Source organism: Sycon ciliatum, chromosome 1, assembly GCF_964019385.1.
Source record: "Sycon ciliatum chromosome 1, ocSycCili1.1, whole genome shotgun sequence".
Classification (NCBI taxonomy): Eukaryota; Metazoa; Porifera; class Calcarea; order Leucosolenida; family Sycettidae; genus Sycon; species Sycon ciliatum.
In genome coordinates, this window is record NC_088643.1 from 25,968,557 (window position 1) to 25,987,090 (window position 18,534).

General features: G+C 47.8%; 1 protein-coding gene across 5 annotated transcripts in view; it reads right to left on the minus strand.

Moving 5' to 3' along the window:
- The window catches only part of LOC135820292 (dystrophin-like), a 105,697-nt gene that overhangs the window by 75,899 nt on the left and 11,264 nt on the right, over positions 1-18,534 (minus strand). For all 5 annotated transcript variants that reach the window (XM_065333616.1, XM_065333615.1, XM_065333614.1 and 2 more), the window contains exons 3-15: positions 15,516-15,611; positions 14,728-14,805; positions 13,955-14,050; positions 13,619-13,695; positions 12,503-12,589; positions 12,013-12,128; positions 11,419-11,573; positions 8,456-8,584; positions 7,970-8,092; positions 7,528-7,710; positions 6,709-6,930; positions 5,808-6,014; positions 2,391-2,519 (exon numbers count right to left, since the gene is read on the minus strand). In XM_065333616.1, coding sequence (XP_065189688.1) covers positions 2,391-2,519; positions 5,808-6,014; positions 6,709-6,930; positions 7,528-7,710; positions 7,970-8,092; positions 8,456-8,584; positions 11,419-11,573; positions 12,013-12,128; positions 12,503-12,589; positions 13,619-13,695; positions 13,955-14,050; positions 14,728-14,805; positions 15,516-15,611 — 1,698 coding nt within the window. The remainder of the gene's footprint in view (positions 1-2,390; positions 2,520-5,807; positions 6,015-6,708; positions 6,931-7,527; positions 7,711-7,969; positions 8,093-8,455; positions 8,585-11,418; positions 11,574-12,012; positions 12,129-12,502; positions 12,590-13,618; positions 13,696-13,954; positions 14,051-14,727; positions 14,806-15,515; positions 15,612-18,534) is intronic.

The following is an 18,534-nucleotide window of genomic DNA, read 5'->3' on the forward strand; positions in this document are numbered from 1 at the left end:
TGCTGCCGCGGTGGCGATGCTCGCTGTCCCTAACTGCGGGTGTCAGAAAATGTGTTTGAGAAAACTTGATTTGGGAATTGTAGAGCAGACGCGACTCAATTTTCAAGAGCTGGATCGTTCTGAGAAAGATTTACTGACGCTGGGCCTGCTAGAATCATGTCGATATCCCCCAGCAACTCAGCGAGGTGAGAGGAGAAGACGGAATAGCTTCGAGTATTCTGTGTTTGGACAGGACGTGTGCCAGGGTGCGTTTCGCTATGTTTACAATGTTGGCATGAAGGAATTCAGGAATTTGCTGCACCACCTGGACCAGAACGGACTTGTCCCACGAGTACATGGAAACAAAGGACGTCGTGCTCCCAATGCCATGCCATTTGTAGCTGTGGAGGCTGCTGTGACTTTCCTGAACCACTTTGCGGAACAATTTGGCATCCCGCACCCTGCGCCGCTGCGTGGTAGAGCAGACCGACCACCAGTGTTTCTGCCTGCTTATGAGACCAAACTCTCCATTCACAAGAAGTATGTCGTGTCCTGTACTGAAGCTGGTATGCGAGCCGTCGGATATGATACACTTCGTGACATCTGGAAAAAATGTTTACCGCACATTGTAATTGCCTCTCCCAGAGCGGATGTTTGTGAAACATGCAAGGCTCTACGGCGCTCAGTTGTCAGCGCGGCGTCTGAGGCTGAGAAATTGGCTGCAACTGCTGCCTTCACAGAACATATCCACGCAGCGCAGCGTGAGCGTGAATTGTACCGTGCGCAGACTGTGGAGGCCAAGGAGGAACTTAAGTCTCTCCCACAAATTCCAGCACCTCCACAACCTAGCTGCAGCCAACCTCTGACCAAGGTTCATGTAACCTTTGACTTCGCCCAGAATGTGGCATTACCGCAATCGTCACGGCAGGAGGGCCCCTTGTTTTTCAAGGTGCCGAGAAAGATTCAACTCTTTGGAGTGAACTGCGAGGCGGTTCCGAGACAGGTTAACTACCTACTAGATGAAGCTGATACGATTGGGCAGGACGGCAAGCGCTCTCATGGTCCGAATGCTGTCGTGTCCATGCTCCACCACTATTTTGAAACGCATGGGCTAGGTGAGAAAGCTGTACACTTGCATGCCGATAATTGTTCTGGTCAGAACAAGAATCGCACTGTATGTGCCTACTTTGCTTGGAGGGTTATCATGGGCTTCCACAGCACCATCACCTACAGTTTCATGCTGACAGGGCACACACGGTGCCTCGTCGACGGCTGTTTCGGATTGATCAAACAGCGCTTTCGTCGGAGCGACTGCTATTCCCTGGCACAGCTGGCAGCATTGGTTAACAGCAGTGCATCATGCAATGAAGCCCAGCTTGTTCAGGGATCTAGTCTAACTTGGAGGGAATGGGACGCATTTCTAGCCCAGTTTTTCCGACCCGTTAAAGGTATCCGCGGGCTTCACCACCTCAGGTTTGATGCTGCCGCACCAGGTGTTGTATCCGTCAAGAAGTCTGTGGGTGGTGAGGAAGAAGCCATAGTTCTGCTGAGTGTTCCGATCGACACTGTGAAATCTGCTGGGCTACCACCTCTGCTGCCTGCTGCTGGCCTCAGTCAATCTCGCCAGGAGTACCTGTTCAACACGGTGCGACCGCATGTGCCTGATGAATACAGAGATACGCTATGCCCAGCGCCAGAAGGCAGCATGGCAAGCTGACTGTCCGCAAAGTTCACCACAATCATGCATTGCTTGTTTACTTTTCTGCTGGCATCCTTCTCACGAGGTGATTGGTACTGTTCCACCTACTGGAGGATAACGTTCCTCCCAGAACACTAGGTGTAAAGAGACTACAAATTTTCTATTGACGGTGATGTACATGTATTATTGTGTAGAACACATCTCAATGTTCCTCCCAACAGTGTCAAGACGGTCTCACGATTGTTCTGTAGAGTGTGATGTACTCTACATTTCCAGGAAGCCCCAACCAGGCCTCCAAGCATTATTGTACTTTGAAGTACGAAACTTGTAATGTACTTCACAGCTCGCATACTCGCTTTGTATTTTCTGTGAATTTTAGTCATAGATGGTCCGGATAGTTTCCACCGTAACTCTGTGATTAATTGAGATTTTTGGACCTGGTTTTTTGCATGACAATCTCCTGACCAGGTAGTATCTGAAACAATCGTCAACTCAGTTTGGCCAAAAATGTCATAAGGTACCTTTTTGCTTCTGACGGCTCGTATATGATCTGGTTACTTTGGTGAACAGTTGGCCATAACTCGTTACTTTCGGTCCTTCCTTTCTTACCCATGAAAACTAGCCTGTTATAAATTTAGCAACCCTGCTCAACTAGTCCAGGTAGAAAGCTAAAACCTTACCGTATGAGAAGCAAGAAGAAAAAGTATCTCACCTCATGTCCAGTGTGTAGCTCGACAATGGCGTCCAGGTCATGAACTGGCAGTGACTGGTGTAGAACACCAGAATTGGTGTCATCCAGGAATGCGTTGAGCTTGGCAGCTCTCTCACGCCACTCCTTTGCCTGGTATGAACACAAAAATGCACACACGCACGCATGCAGAGTACGCACATGCACACATCAACAGACAGGTTGGTCAATTTTCGTCTGATGATTGATTCAGTACGTGAAACTCAGAGTTACGAAACCGCAACTGCTCGTTCTTCTGTGTATTCCACTCTTTGCCTTCGGCAAATTGAGCCCTCTACGGACGGTGAATGAACTTCACATGGCGACAGATTGGTCATGGTGAAATTCTGGACTGAAAATTCTGGACACAAGAATATGACGAGCACTCGGCGAAAACGTCCTCTGGTACAACATCAAAGTCGTAAATGTTTCCAGAACCGATTTTCCTGCCACGCTCATTAGTGGATTCTCGTGACTAAAGATAGGGATATCAGTCATGTGACAGAAGCGCCTGCTTTGATCTGGATGGTGATGCGTGCAAAAAGGATCTACGTCATGGCGCAGTGAAGTGGGTGCACTTCTTGTTCGCTTTTGTTTGAATTTATTCATTTTCAGTGGGGAAGATCACTGTCAGCTGAGGTTTTGAGCTTTCGTTTCGTGTGTCACAATGTAGTGCCTAAGATCTCTAGCTGTTTCGAGCGGTAATGAAATACTCAGACGCTGTTTTCTCCCGCTTCTGGTAAGTCCTCGCTCTCGCAGCATCGAAAATCATGATCTACGACCTCGATTTTACAAAGAATGAATATGCCTGTTCCTCTGCAGGACAGCGATTCTTCATGGAATTTATTTCCCTAGTACTGACCAATGTAGTCATGGAAGAATGTGTTGCCCCCCCCCCCCCCCCTCATTGCGAGGAGCATGGACTCAACGGAGAAGCGCTGGGCGGTGCCCTTGCTGACAAGCACAATCTCCCAGCTCTGTGTCGACGTGGTAGAGTGTCCAATGGCATTGCTTTAGAACAAATGGACTACAAGCGAGGTCATAATCTCAGCTGCTGGTGCGAACATCGCCGGTGTAAAGTCACAGAAGAGTAAACTGCAGAAAGATGAGTGTAACTTACGGCAGCTTCAGGAATATCTCGTTCAGCACTTTGACATCCCTTTTGTGCAAAGAAGTTAGTCTTGCAGTAGGTATCACTGAGCATGCAAGTGCCAGGTGCACAGACTAAGGCACCTTTCAAGAGAAGGTAGAAAAGGCTTTCGCAAAGGAGGCCTGTGATTAGAAACACAAATTGAAAGTAGAGCAAGAGTGTAATTAGAAATCGCAGGAATCAGTACAGTTGCTGTACAGCCGTCTTCTTGCGGAAAGTTGTTGGTAGGCGCACCAAGAATATAGATGAAATGGGACAGCATGAGACAACGCTGCACGAAACAGTTGACAAGCTCGATTCCGATATTGAGAGCATGGCTTTAGAACATGGGTGATGGTGTTTTTGTCGATCATGTTCGCATGTGTCATCTCAAGCTGCTGTCACTGAATGTTGGGATCCTGAACATCCGTCCTGTAATCGAAACAGTTGTGGAGATGGTGGGAATGGATGCTGAGCAGTTGCCAAGTACAGGAACTCTTTCAAACATGTTACTAGAATTGAAACGCATTAGCTCCATGCCCATGCATGCAGCCTCAGAACTTCTTGCGTCGGATAACCTGACACTCTACAGTGATGGCACATCCAGGTGTGGCGAGAAGTATGGCACATACCTGCTTGCAAATGAATGTAAAACATTCAGCATGGGTCATGTCGATATGAAATGTGGTACTGCTGCTCACACCCTTAAGAAACTGCAGGAAGTGCTACGCGATGTAGCTGATGTGTGTGAAGCACTGGGTGGGAGTAAGGCTGGTGACAGGATTTTGTCAAAACTGAAAAACACGATGAGCGGCAGATGTGCTGTAGAGAATGGTAATGGTATGGTAATGAACCCGAGTGCAACCCAAGATGGCCTATGCACGTCGCAGGCAGAGGAGTACTTCATCCTGTATACTTGAAGTATTGCCAACATGTTTGGCTGTCATGCCACCAATCCGCACTCGTGGAGGTCAAAGCAACTTGTGTCCTACATGAATGCAGGCTTGGTTTTCTTAAAGATGTTCACGGTGAGACAAACCTTTTGCTCAAAGCTGTCTCTGCTGACCTGGGTGTTCCAGAACAGATTGCCGGTGCAAGGGCGCTTGGACGAATTTGCAAGTTAGTCACTGCTCCTCTGTGGTGAGTGCCGGAAGATCGACGCAATAGTATTCTGGATATGTCATCAGTCTACTCTGCAATGCACCAGAAACTGACAGAGTGGGTACCTGATGCATTATCACTGCTTGATGGGTCTGAACGACCTTTTCCCACAGCTTGTGTTCCCGTTCTTGATCCAGTCTTTAGTTGCCAGGCATTGAGGACCCTCGGCCATTTGATGCACTTCTCGTGTGCTCTGGATGGCAGTCGTGGGTCAGTCAAGTCTTAGTGTCAAGTCAAGTCGGCGGAAAGCGTGCGCCCCAGTGTGGGGAGCAACCAACTTTCCTATAAAATTATCACCGAAGTCGCTACCATGTTTTTTAAAAAATTTTCACGTTGATTTGATATACTTTCATGAGTTGACCATGTCGGGACGCATCGAGTTTGTTGCTTTGAATTGTTTCTTGCTCGATTTCTTTCACGATTTGTTCTTTTTCTTGTCTGCAATTTTTCTTGATTCATACTTTTTCGACACTAAGGCAGTAAGGGACTGGTGGTACCGTAAAAGCCTGTAATAAGGCCCTGGGCGGAAACGTTAGTGAAGGTTTAGAACATGAGCGTCAATTGGGGCCTGGGCGCTAATGTGGGCCCGGGCATTATTTCGGGTAAGTGAAATCAGACGGATTTTCACATCATGCTGTACTACTGCATGTACAAATCAGGTTACACTGTACACTGTACACTAGGATATACTACAGAGCACATGGAGCTGTGCATGCACTGCACTGTGTACTGTACACTACACTGCAGTACCGTACATACATATGGAGCTGTGCATGCACTGCATTGTGTAATGGACCTGTGCTTTCGCCCATGGGCGTTTACACGGAGGTGGGCTAGAAAACGAGACAAGAGTGCTGACACTGGGCACCTGGGCATGTACGCGGATAGTGGGCGTTATACTGGGCGGGCGTTACTACGGGCTTTTACGGTATCTGTGTGACGAAATGGGAATACGTATTTATACCACTGCATAGTGATCCGTCCCATAGTCACAAATACTAGTTCTTCTAAAGCAAACGTGTGTGTTATCACTTTATCAGTGTGTCTTCTAACAAGGTTTCACTCTATTATAACACTGGCAATCCAATGAGATACGCGGACGTGCGACTTACCCGTTCTTGATCTTCCTCAATGGCGTTAACCTTGTCGTCAATCTCTTTCGTGAGTCCGGACCAAGCCGCTGACATTGCCTTGACTTCTGTGTCGACGTCGTCCAAGTAGTGGTCATGGCGACTGGTCGGCTCTGACTTCAGCTTGTCAATGCTCTCCTGAAGCTGAATGCGCTGCTTGTCATGATCGGGCACAGCCTCTTGAACACTCTGTGAGCACACATTTACACAGCGTAGTAAGTAAGTGCTTGCCTATCACCCCTTTAGTTCACATTCATGAAACAAATTTTGTTACTGGCAGTCATTTGACGAGCCAGGAAATGTTGAATAAATACAAATACAAGTAAAGTGAAGTTTGCACATCCGCGCACCACCGTCCATACAATTGTGTTGAGAAACACAACCAGCTTGGGAAGTTTAGCTCGTGCCAGGCCACCACCATGCCTGAGTACTACAGTGGAAGACGCAGCGCCTAGCGACGAGGCTGAGGTGGTAAGTCTTACAACCAGTGCCCGACAAGCTGGCTGAACCTCATTGGCTGCATCCAAGTTACCCTCACTCCCGGTAGCGAGTACAAATTTGACCCCGGTGTCTGCGCAGTTCATTGCATGTAAAGTGGTTCACGCATGCAGCACCGCATTTGTTAGCACAGTGCACGCTGCCAGCGCGGGTCTCGAACTCAGGACCTCATGATTTGCAGTGGCAAGCCCTCAACCATTCGGCCAAAAGCGCTGGCCCAACACAATACGCATTGCTATTACCGGTACCACTCCAGCAAGGATACAGCTCCAAACGTGAAACAGTTCCTCCATTGTGTTCCCATAGGCACAAGGGCCAGCAATCAAAAAGGGGGTTCACAAACGGAACTGTGCTGGCCATGACTGCTAGTGAACAAGAGATATACCTTCAGCTCCTTGATGTCAGGCTTCGGATCAGAGACGGCCTTCTGCATGCGATCTTGGAACACTTGCAGCAGGCGCAGCACAACAAAGCGGTTCACCACCTCCCAGCGCTGACGAATGCCGGCCAGGCGATCATCCATTTTCGCCTTTCCTTCACTGCTGCTGTCGACAACCACCACTTCCACCAAGACCTCTTGATACACAACTAGCTCACGTTCACGTTCCTAGTCACATTCAGAGCCAGACAAGAGCACAACACACACACAAAAACACTTCAGTGACAGTGCATGCCGAAGTCCAGGCGAGAAAGTCACCAAAATTAAAGAAAGCATCAGGCTGGAAGAAACGGCTTAGTAGCACAAGTGTGTTACAGTCGAATCCACTTACAACGAACTCGCATATAGCGAATTTCGTGATATAGCGAACCCTGGTCCATGTCCCTGTTTGAACCCATACAAAAATGACCCTTTTATATAGCGAACAGTTTTCGTTTATAACGAACCAAATCTTGTAGGGCCACGTGTAAACCAGGTACACTCATACTGCCATGGGCCACAATCCGCTCATGACTTGCTGCTCGCATAGTGTGAGTGCATTTCTGTTATAACGAGCTTCGGCTATAAAGAACTAATCCTCCTGCACAATGGTGTTCGTTATATCAGGAGTCAATTGTAATCATGTAACACTGACTGCACACTGAACCAGCACTGCATGAATGTACGAGCAGAGAACAAGAACAAGACGCTGGAATCTGGAAAGTAAAAAATATCACTACTTGTAGCTATTAGTGAACCGGGACCGACGTATCCTAACAAACTGACCTTCAACACCTCCGGCCGGAGGGTGTTATCGTGCGCCTGCACCTCCTCCAGGTGATCCAGCCAGTCCTCCACAGTCTTGAGGCGTGCGTCCTGCAGCACCGACAGCTTCTTCAGCAGCTGTGCCTGAAGTTGAGTGGCCGCGCCGCTCACCTCATTCCATTTTATCACAAGACCGGAGAGTGCCTACATTAGAAGTAACAACAAGCGCACCAACAATGTCTACCTCACACTTACCACACACGGAGACTGGCACAACGCAGGTCTGCCTGACACAAGAAGTGGATGGATGTGGCAGTTCACAACAGAATAGACACAAAATTACCAAAGCATGAAGAGTTCTCTTTCTCCTTCTACCCTCTGAAATACTAGCCAAGCACAAATTGACAAAGTAGAAGTAAAAACATCGACTACTACACTGCCATCTAAGTGATCAATGCATTACTTTGTGACACTTCTTTTTGTTCGGATTGCTTTTCGGCATCTTCATGATGAGTGGCGGCACTCTTGTCTGCAGGTCCTGAAGCTGTGACTCCTTTGCTCGGCCCAGCTGGTGCTTCATGAAGTCCTATTGACACCCATGGGGCATGTGAACACATGCACACATGCACACGCAGGTTTGCACGCACGCGCGCACACACACGCACGCACGCACACACACACACACATTACATTGCAGCCATAGAGTAGTAAACTACTACCTTACTACTCCCTGGTTCCAACCTAATCACCGCATAACATGACAGCTGACACAAAATGTGTGTTGGTCAACGGGTCTCAAGCACTTGAACTCAGACAGCCGCAACACAAAGCTTTCGAGCATTACCAGAGTTACTGTCCCTTCGAAAGGCCACGGAATGTACAAGTTACCAAATCTGCATCTGCATTCATGCTTGAGCAAGTTACTTGCCACTGCTACAAAGCGACCTACCTGATGGTCATCAAGCTGTTGCTTAACAGCATGGAAGTCATCCGCAATGACGAGCTTGCTCATTTTCACCTCTGCAGCCAGCAACTGCTCGTTGAGAACATCCATTTGGGACATTGCATCGCCAATGGGCTGCACAAAGACAATCAGGGGTATACAAAGCAGACCAGTTAACCCTTTGACTGCTGCTGGGAGGCTCTAATAGGCGATTCAGACTACGGCCAAATGTGACCACGTTTCTACGACTCAGATGGGTTTGATCAGGGATTGTGCATAACATTTTGAAACACGACTGCATCACCATGGAAATTCAAGTTCAGACGTAATTTTGGCCGCAGTCTGAATCGCCTATTAAGGACCAGCAAAATGGGTCACTTGTTTTACTGAAAACACACCACACGTAAAAGATCGTAACACTGGCATCCATTCTCTAAATTTCAGGGTCTTTAGTACTCTTTAGCTTCCTGGAACGCTACTACAAGGAAACGACGCACTGAAGCACCAGCCTTCACAAGCTGGAGACCAGCTCTAGAACCAAGCGAAAGTTGTCCCAAAGTCGTGGCACAGTTGTGCAATCAAAGAAAGTTTGCTTTCAGCCGCCATTTGACTCTCCTTGCTCGTATCGAGCTTGATTTTTTGTAACATGCCCGCGAGAGTACACTGCTCGATTTGAACTGAAGTTGCCATGGCACCAAGTGGCAAAAAGCGAAGAAGAAAAAATAAGTTGTATTTCTCGCTGTACGTCTATAGGCGAGAAATGATTTCTCATGCAACATTTTCGGTTGCAAATATGGCATCTGATGTGTTCTTCATCATTGTTTCTTTTCCTGACTTCTTCAGTCAGTTTTGAGTCTCACCAGTGCCCTTGCCCTCCCACCCTTCATTTCCGTGCATCTTAATATTGCTTTGTACAATGTTTTGCCGTGATCTGCTCGCCATGCCTACATGACGCCAAATCGCCATTGGGGATATACACTCATTTTTTCTTCACTACTGCGTCCGTCAACGCGAGGGTTTTTTCCCGGCTGGCTCGGTCCAGGAAAATTAATCTGATGGCCCCAAGTGGTTGTGCATCATGGCCTACATGTATTTCTGCTATCCACTTGCACACCTATTCCATTTGAGACACCCTGCTCTCAGCCCTTGCTTCCATACCTCACTCGTTATCCGGTTCACCTTTGGCTGCGGCCAACTACCCTTCAATTTGTGTGTTGTCGCTATCGCTGTCTATATCTGTGCGTGTGCCAGTATAATATGTGGAGCGAGAAAATCAAGTCAGCACCCAAAGCACAGAAGCCATACAGTTTTGACTAGGCCTTTCGTACCATTACTTTTCAAGTCAAATACAGTTGTGGCAAGTGAAATCCGACACTTGGCATAAGGGACTGCACCATGCAGTCTGCAGCCCCTGCAGCCCTGCATACGTACAGTACATGTGTTACATACAACTTTATCTGTCTGATGACAAAACTCGTACTCATCACAGTCAAGGTTCAAAAGGTGCTGGCAAAAATGAATGGGGATTGGATGGGGCTGTGTTTACATACTCCTTCTGTGTGCCATATTTGTGAACTGTGTGTATCTACGCTGTGACCTTTCGATCTGTTTGGGATGCATACGGCTCTATAGTACAAATTAGGTGCCGTGCATTACATCATTGATGTCCATTTGTGGCGCTGTCCCCGATGGCAAGTGTCGGACTTCACTTGCCACAACTGTACAATGGTGATTAACGGTTATAAGGACTTGCTTGCTACCTTGTTAATCACCATTGTATTCGACTTGAAAAGTAATGGTATGAAAGACCTATAGTCTGTTTCAAAAAGATTAGCAATCCTGGGGATCGCCCGGGAAGTTTGCCGTCTTACCGTATGAGCGCTCGAGCGCTGCCTGGAAAAACTCACTGTGAACTCAAAGAAATATTCCACGCGAAAGCATGAAAAATGACAACTCACTGACGTCGGTACATGTACGTCTGGTTTACAACAAACGAGTTCTCTCTGACTCCATATATATGGATACGAGGAAGAACATGTCGAAAGTGTGGTAAATTTTGACGAGTGGGATGAGTCCCAATGCGTTTCGTGACCAAAATAGATTCTTTGAGCTGCCGAGGATGCAATTTACTCTCACGATGTGACGAAAACGGCATCGACACAGACTCATTCCCAAGGCCATGATGTGGCAAAGCTATCCGTGTGACTTCGACGACATTTTGAGAAAAGTAGATGCCTGTGAAAGCTGATAGAAGACGGCGTTGACTTCTAAATTCAATTAAATTGGCGATCTTGAAATACTAAAATAATTCTCAAACAGAAATCGATCGATCCATGTGCCGGTGTATTCAACAACACGTAGCTACAGCGCAATGGCTTCCGTGTTCACTCACACCGTTTCAGTGCTGTGTGTGTTCACAACTTCACATGGCGTGAGCCAGTCAAGTGTGAGTCAGTTCGGCAGGAAACGCGAGCTCCAACAAGTCGTTCGGCGCAGCCACCTTCTTTGTCTTGTACCAGCGTGATCACCAAAACAATGAAAAAATGAAGAAAAAATGATTGACTTGAAGATTTGTTGGGATTTGAACTCACAACTTCATGGTCAGCAGACAGCATTCATAACCACAAGGCCAAAAAGGAAGGGATAAATCGTGGGTTTCGATAACAAATCGATACTGGCTTCCAGGGCAAATTATAAACCATGGGAAAGGGCCAGAAACCTGGCCGAAATTCTAACTCCTTAACGTTGGTCCAATTGTTCCGAAACCTTCACAGAACAATTTGCCGTGCCCTAACAAGCCATTTTATGTACTTTGTTGTCCAAATATCTTCATACTTTTTAAGACCCAAACTTGATTGCTAATCTTTTTGAAACAGACTGTAGAAGTCCATCTTTTTTATGAATGGACTGTAGGATGACAGCAACGAGAAGGGGCCCAAGTGACCTAGGATCCCCTGCTGTGTACTTACATTATCAGTGGTGTCGATCGCAGTGGCGGCAGCAGCAGGGGAAGTCGGGGAAGTAGGGGAAGTAGCAGCAGTAGGCATGTCATGTGGCAGAACGTTGTACAGCTCTCCCGTGTACACCATGATGGACTTATCGTTAGCTTTTCCGTCAGCAACATCTGTATGCCAACGGGTACATACACAGGCACACACGCACACACGGACGCACGGACGCACGCACACACATACACACACACACACACACACACACACACACACACACACACACACACACACATGCACACATGCACACACAGAGTCAGCCAAACGAAACAAATGACGATCCTGCAAACAAGCTGGAAGGAAAGAATGCTCTGCCCAGAATGGCTTCTCAAGTTCAATAAAAGCGGTAACGCAATTACATGTACATCATCACGGAGGACTTGTGTAAGGTGTGGTTATTCAATTACATCAGAGGAGTTGAGTATGGAGGAGCGATGCAATTACATCTTCGGAGGAGGAGTTGCATAATTGTGGAGTGGTAGCAAGGGCAACTGCTTGCCACTCAATAAGGAACATATGCAATAGTGTCATTCGAAACACCTCTATGTCACAAACCTTCTGGTGACAAGAGCGGCTCGACGTTCAGCTCTTCCTTGGCTGTGGTGAAGGCTAACTGTAGCCGCTCAACAGGCGCCTTCTTTCTCACTTCACTCATGTTCACAAGATCGGGTCTATGGAAGCAATGGCGAATGCACACACACACATGGCAACACAAATGTGACATCAGAATAAGCAAAGCCGACCACCGTGGGCTGACATAATTCCCCATGATACTCATCACAGACATTGAGGGGGAGGAAGGGGGGGGGGGGGCTAATTTAGTACAATACAATAAATTGATATGCAAGAACGTGCATGGGCACGCACATAATACATGCACGCACACACTGATACACGCACACATGCACACGCACACAGACGTGGACACGGACACACACGCACATAGTGCTGTACACCAATCCTCAATGCATACAACTGCTTTGCAGGGACAGTACTGAGCACAGGCAGAGATAGTTTATGCTTGCTTTTCAACATTGTCACTAACCTGTGGCAAGCAATAATGGCATTGAACGCCAGTCCATTTTCAAACGACACTGCCGCAAAGTTGTTGGCCTCGATGCCACTTCCCTCGCTGTGGAGAAACGACAAGCAGTGAAATATCAATGTCAACAAGACCGGAAACTGGAAACATTCACAGCTCGCGTACATGTACGAGTGAATCAGATTGACTGCACCGCATCCACAGAAACGCCACTACATTGTACCTTCAATGATCAAGACGCAGCTCATCAAGCCACATGGATTCGAGTAGATCAGACTCACCCCACATGGCAATGGTTTTATCGGTCCTTGATCACTTTCAAGAGTCTGATCAAATTGCATCCACCGTGCAGCAAAAGCCAAAATTGTGCCATACCCAAAGCAGAGAATAATGGTGTTTGCAGCTATCACGCTATGTATGCAGGGTGGCTAAGTTGGTGGATCAATGCTCGCATGATTACCGGTAGCTAGACAGGGCTGAAACAACAACCAGAACTTCGTGTCTGAAATCGTGAGCTGCTTGGCCCATCTCTACAGCCAGAATTTTTGGCAGCTGAAAAGGCTTTACGATTACTCAATCGGCACAGCCATGGACAATAACTGTATCGAGTGTGGCCACAAACTGGGGTATCAACAAATAACACTTTTCGTTTTTCAAAACAAAAGTATTTCGGTGGGGGTAGGTGGGTTTAGAGTTTTGTTTTGAAAAGAAGTCTTGACTGCACCTGGAAAATGGCTAGTGATACTGGGCTGAAGAGAGCGGGTAGCTCTGACGAGATGGTTTAACGTTAGACACATGCCATCATTTCTCAACGGCACCCTGAACTAAGTGTTCTTTCTCTCTCTCTCTCTCTCTCTCTCTCTCTCTCTCTCTCTCTCTCTCTCTCTCTCTCTCTCTCGCTCTCTCTCTCTCTCTTTCTCTCTCTCTCTCTCTCTCTCTCTCTCTCTCTCGCTCTCTCTCCTGCTCACGCACACCGACCCTACCCATGCATTTTCCTTTGGTCCGGTGTGTCATGTAAACTCATTCGAATACAACATCTACACTGTAGTCGAGAACATGACAAATCCCGCATGCTGCAGTGGAATCACTATAACGTAGGGACGTATTGAATTCACGTACGCTTCCAGAGATGCCTTCACCCAGTCAATTATCAGCTTCTGGGAATCGTGGCTGTGCGACATTTCTCGACTTGTAATCTGCAGCCATGGAAGGAAGGAGCGGAGGAGACAGATTTAAACTTGGGTTAGGGGGACATACGTGACAACCGGGAACGTGAGCATAGCTCGCACTCCTCTATGTGAATCCAGGCCAGTAATTATATGAGTTTTCAAACACAAGGCAAACAGCTAGCCAGTGAGTACAGTATATGAGCTTTCAAATACATGGCCACCAGCTTCCCTGCTCCACCACAGGCAAGGCTTAACTCGATCAGAAACTAACTGGATACACACTCACTTGGTATCGAAGTAGAATTTGCCAAATTAGGCCAAGCGTCAACTTGGCATCGCCATCAACAATGTTAGCCGCACCGGTATTCTTAGATTTCAGCACCTAAATAAGAAACAGGCGTTGTTGACAGGCATGCGCACGCACACATGCACACACAAGCATTTGTGCGCATACGCGGGCACACACGCGCATGTGCTCTCACACACACACACATACACACACACGCACACGAAATTTTTAACCGGACGAACTCCTTTTCTTTGGAGTTGGACGAAATTATTGACCGACGAAATTTTCTGCCTCTACAGTACAACGAAATACGATGTTGAACCGACGCTTGCACTGCTGTACACAAAACGTGCCAATCCAGGATGAAAATGTGCACAATTCAGCACATCGAGTCTGATCCTCCACGCTGTTGTACATCGAACTGCACTTGACGGCCTTGATCTAATTCCCGCCCCCTGCCGAAAACCCAGCTGGGAAGCGACATGGCGTGGGGGGCGGATCAACGGTACTTTACGGTACATGCACACACACGCACGCACGCACGCATGCATATGAGCACGCGCACAGGAGTGCAAACCAAACAAATGCATAATGCTGGAAAAGTCCTGGAAAGGCAATCAACCCAGCATTCAGGCAGTTGTGATCAAATGACACAAAATTGAGAAGGACCCAAGCATTCCAGCAACAGGAAAGAGAAGCATGCACCACGTACAGCCCTCAGTGTCCCGACAGCTCTACAGTATCCTGACAGTCAGTACACACAAACTTACGCCGTGCTTATCCAAGTAGGCTAGGGCTTGCTCACAATTCAGATTATGACTGAAGCGCAGCGAGCCACGTTCGATAGTCTGGACAAATAACATATGAACAATATATATACAGCACCACACTCAACGGGTCGCAGCACAATATGCACTAAGCTAATCACTTGAAAACAAAACGAAAATGATAAACTGAGTTAATGCAGAGACTTTCGCATCTTTCCCTCAAACCAATGAATATTTCATGCAGAGACTGTTCATTTCACATACCTAACTTACGAATTGGGTGTGTGGCTTCAAGTTAAAAATAAAACTATCCCATGTGTCCACATTATGGCTCACAGTCACTATAATGCACAGCACAGTACAGACTGCAAAAATACGGCATCGCAAATAGGAACTTTCGTGCCGGGTGCGACAAATTTGGTACTATGATTTTGAACTTTCCTAATTGTTCAACAGGATTTCCCGTCGCCACTACAGCTCTGTGGCTCAAGACACTCGTCAAATGTATTCGGTGTGGTAGAGACTACTTTTGAACTACAAACAACCCATAGTTAATACTCCCCCTCAGATGGTGCAGCTCTTCATGCAGCAAATAACTGCACCAGCTATCATGGCTCAGCAGTGGTATCCATTACAAACTCTAAATAGTAAGCACATGACATCTTGGGCGTTCTTCGGCCACCCAGTCTTACTGTAAAAGTATACTCAGGCTGGTATAGCATGAGATCCATGACGGAGAGGGCTTTTAAAATCGGGCTCTCCGTACCTAACTACCCCGGCGCCATACTCACAAAGTGATGCTGGGTAAGGACTTCGAGCAAGATGAGCAGATTCTCGCCGCTCTGCAGGCCTTCAAAGATGTCGTCAATCTGACGAGGTGGATTGGCCTGTAAGGGTTTCAGCACAGAACATCAGTATGACTAGTCATCAACAACTTCTATTTGGTAGAAAGATGATAGGAAGGGAAAGGAAGAGGGAGGGAGGGAGGGAGGGAGGGAGGGAGGGAGGGAGGGAGGGAGGGAGGGAGAGAAAGAGATCAGTGCGGTTATTTTTTTGCGCATTGCATTCGACCAAGAGTACATACCGGTAACCCCCCAGAGTGTGCAACTCCCACATACCCTGCTGTCCCGACAGAATTTCAAGTTGACGTCATTATTGATGACGCAATGCTCCTTGCACCAGTGATTTACAACATGTGTACGGGTGTCAACGCATCACACGTTTTTCTTTGCAATAATTTGTACAGGATCGATCGGCTTCGGTCAACCACAGGTTCCGGATTCGTCTGATAATCCGTGTACAGCGATTCGTCTGATAATCAGTGTACAGCGCGCATTGCATCATCAAAATGACGTCAACTTGAAATTCTGTCGGGACAGCACCCATAGTGGAGTTGCACACTCTGGGGGTTATGTACTCTTGATTCGACGTATGGAAGCTCTGGAATACGATAAACGTGGTGGATGGACGAACGAAAAGTTTAAGCCCCCACAAGTACCTGTTGAAATCCTCTCCCGAACATTTGGCGAAGTTGTACATGACCCTGGACGACCAGACACGCTGTGCGCCAACGCACCAGCCGAACGTGAAGCACCAGCATTCACAGAATTTGAGCCTGTTTCAACGGAGGACGTTACGGCCCTTCTCCAGTCCATTGACGCATCACAGGCGACTGGACATAATGACCTGCCGGGTATTGTCCTTAGAAACTCGGCACCAATACTGGCTCCCTCGATCAGCATGACTTTCAATACTTCGCTATGTCAGGGGTGTGTTCCCCATCAGTTTAAATTGCCAATGTGGCGCCGCTATTCAAAGGTGGCAGTCTTGATCCTTGTCAGCCCACTGTGTATCGACCTATTTCTCAACTACTAGTCGTTTCTCGTCTCCTCAAAAGATCGTCAAAGCTCAGCTCACATCCTTTCTGACCGATCACAGCATTCTCCCTGACTCGCAGTTCGCGTACAGGAAGAACCACAGTACGGCGGACGCTCTTGTGCTAGCTGTCAATTGCTGGCTCAGAGCGAAGTATGAGCGCAAACTCACAGGTGTGATATTTGTGGATATGTTGAAGGCTTCCGACTGTGTCAAACACACCATCTTGGCACAGGAGATATCCGACATTGGGGTCGGCGGTACAGCCAGCTATGGTTCACTAGTTACCTCAGTGAGCGGCTGTAACGTGTAGTTATGCGCGGAAATTGCTCGAAATACGTCGCTTGCAGTCGAGGGGTGCCGCAAGGATCCGTCCTCGACCCTCTCCTGTTCACACTGTACATCCGTAACCTTCAGTGCTGACTGCCCCAGCAGGTCACAAACCAGGAATTTGCAGACGACATTGCAATCGAAGCCTCGGGCAGCTGCCAACAAGTGTGCTCCTCTCTAAGCACAGCTAGTGTGCTCCTCTCTAAGCACAGCTAGTGTGCTCCTCTCTAAGCACAGCTAGTGTGCTCCTCTCTAAGCACAGTTAGTGTGCTCCTCTCTAAGCCCAGCTAGTGTGCTCCTCTCTAAGCCCAGCTAGTGTGCTCCTCTCTAAGCACAGCTAGTGTACTCCTCTCTAAGCCCAGCTAGTGTGCTCCTCTCTAAGCACAGCTAGTGCGCTCCTCTCTAAGCCCAGCTAGTGTGCTCCTCTCTAAGCACAGCTAGTGTACTCCTCTCTAAGCCCAGCTAGTGTGCTCCTCTCTAAGCACAGCTAGTGTGCTCCTCTCTAAGCACAGCTAGTGTGCTCCTCTCTAAGCCCAGCCATCACTGGCCTGTCACCGTAGTTGGAGGAGCGCGGACAATGCTGAACCACAAGAAAACGCAGGCGCTGTTGATTACCCCAAGAGGCCCAGCCCCTGCCACAGATGACATACGAATTCGCTGTGGGAATGCAGCCCTTGCAGTTGTCGAACAAGTGCAGTACCTGGGCGTCATGGTACATGTTGATGGTCAGCTCTCCTGGGAGCCTCACGTCAACCACACAATCCAGTATGCTTCCAACGCGTTTTATCCGTCACTAGTAATTGGCAGCGTGGAGTCCCTGACATGGCTAACGAAGTGCGCTATTCGCGGCTTCTTCGGTCTGCCACAGAGGTCGCGCACAAGCCCGATCTTTCAACAGCTCTGCCTCACCACCCTGGAGGACATATTTAACATCAAACTCCTCGTCTTTGTCCAGCGTTGTCTGTTCTCTCGAGCTAGCTCCCTCTTCACCAGCTTCTTCCTGAGGGTTACTGGTGACCGCACTCGGGGAGCAGCACGTCACCTTCTACAAGTTCCACGTTGGTCCGGTCCTGCGGGTCGAGCGACCATGCAGTTCATCGGCGCAGTGCTGTGGAACCAGCTCCAGCCTGATCTCCATTCCGAGCCCAGCCACCTCCAGTTATGTGCCCTGCTAAAGGCGAATCACGGCTCTGTTTAAATGCTTTTTCGACTAGTGTGTTTCTGTGGTATAGCGGACTGAAGAATAGGAAACGTGTTTCGCAATATTTATAGTTTTTATACGATGCTAGTATTTCGTATATAGTTACACTAGTATATACCCATTTCGTTTTCTCATCCCCTCTGTCATTCACATGTATCAAAGGAGGCGAAACCGCCTGTTTGTGGTGCGACGTTAAATAAACTTCAACAACAACAACAACAACAACATTAGCAATCATACTACATGTAAACGGTCTCGTTGTTATGACAAAATCCTTTCAGGTTTGTTCTTCAGCAAATTCACATTTCCCGTACTATTGAAAGGTTGCCTCCTAACTTGGGGCAGAGCCATCCCACAGCTCCATACAAATCAAATAGCCCTACTTGTGTAAACGGATCCAATCT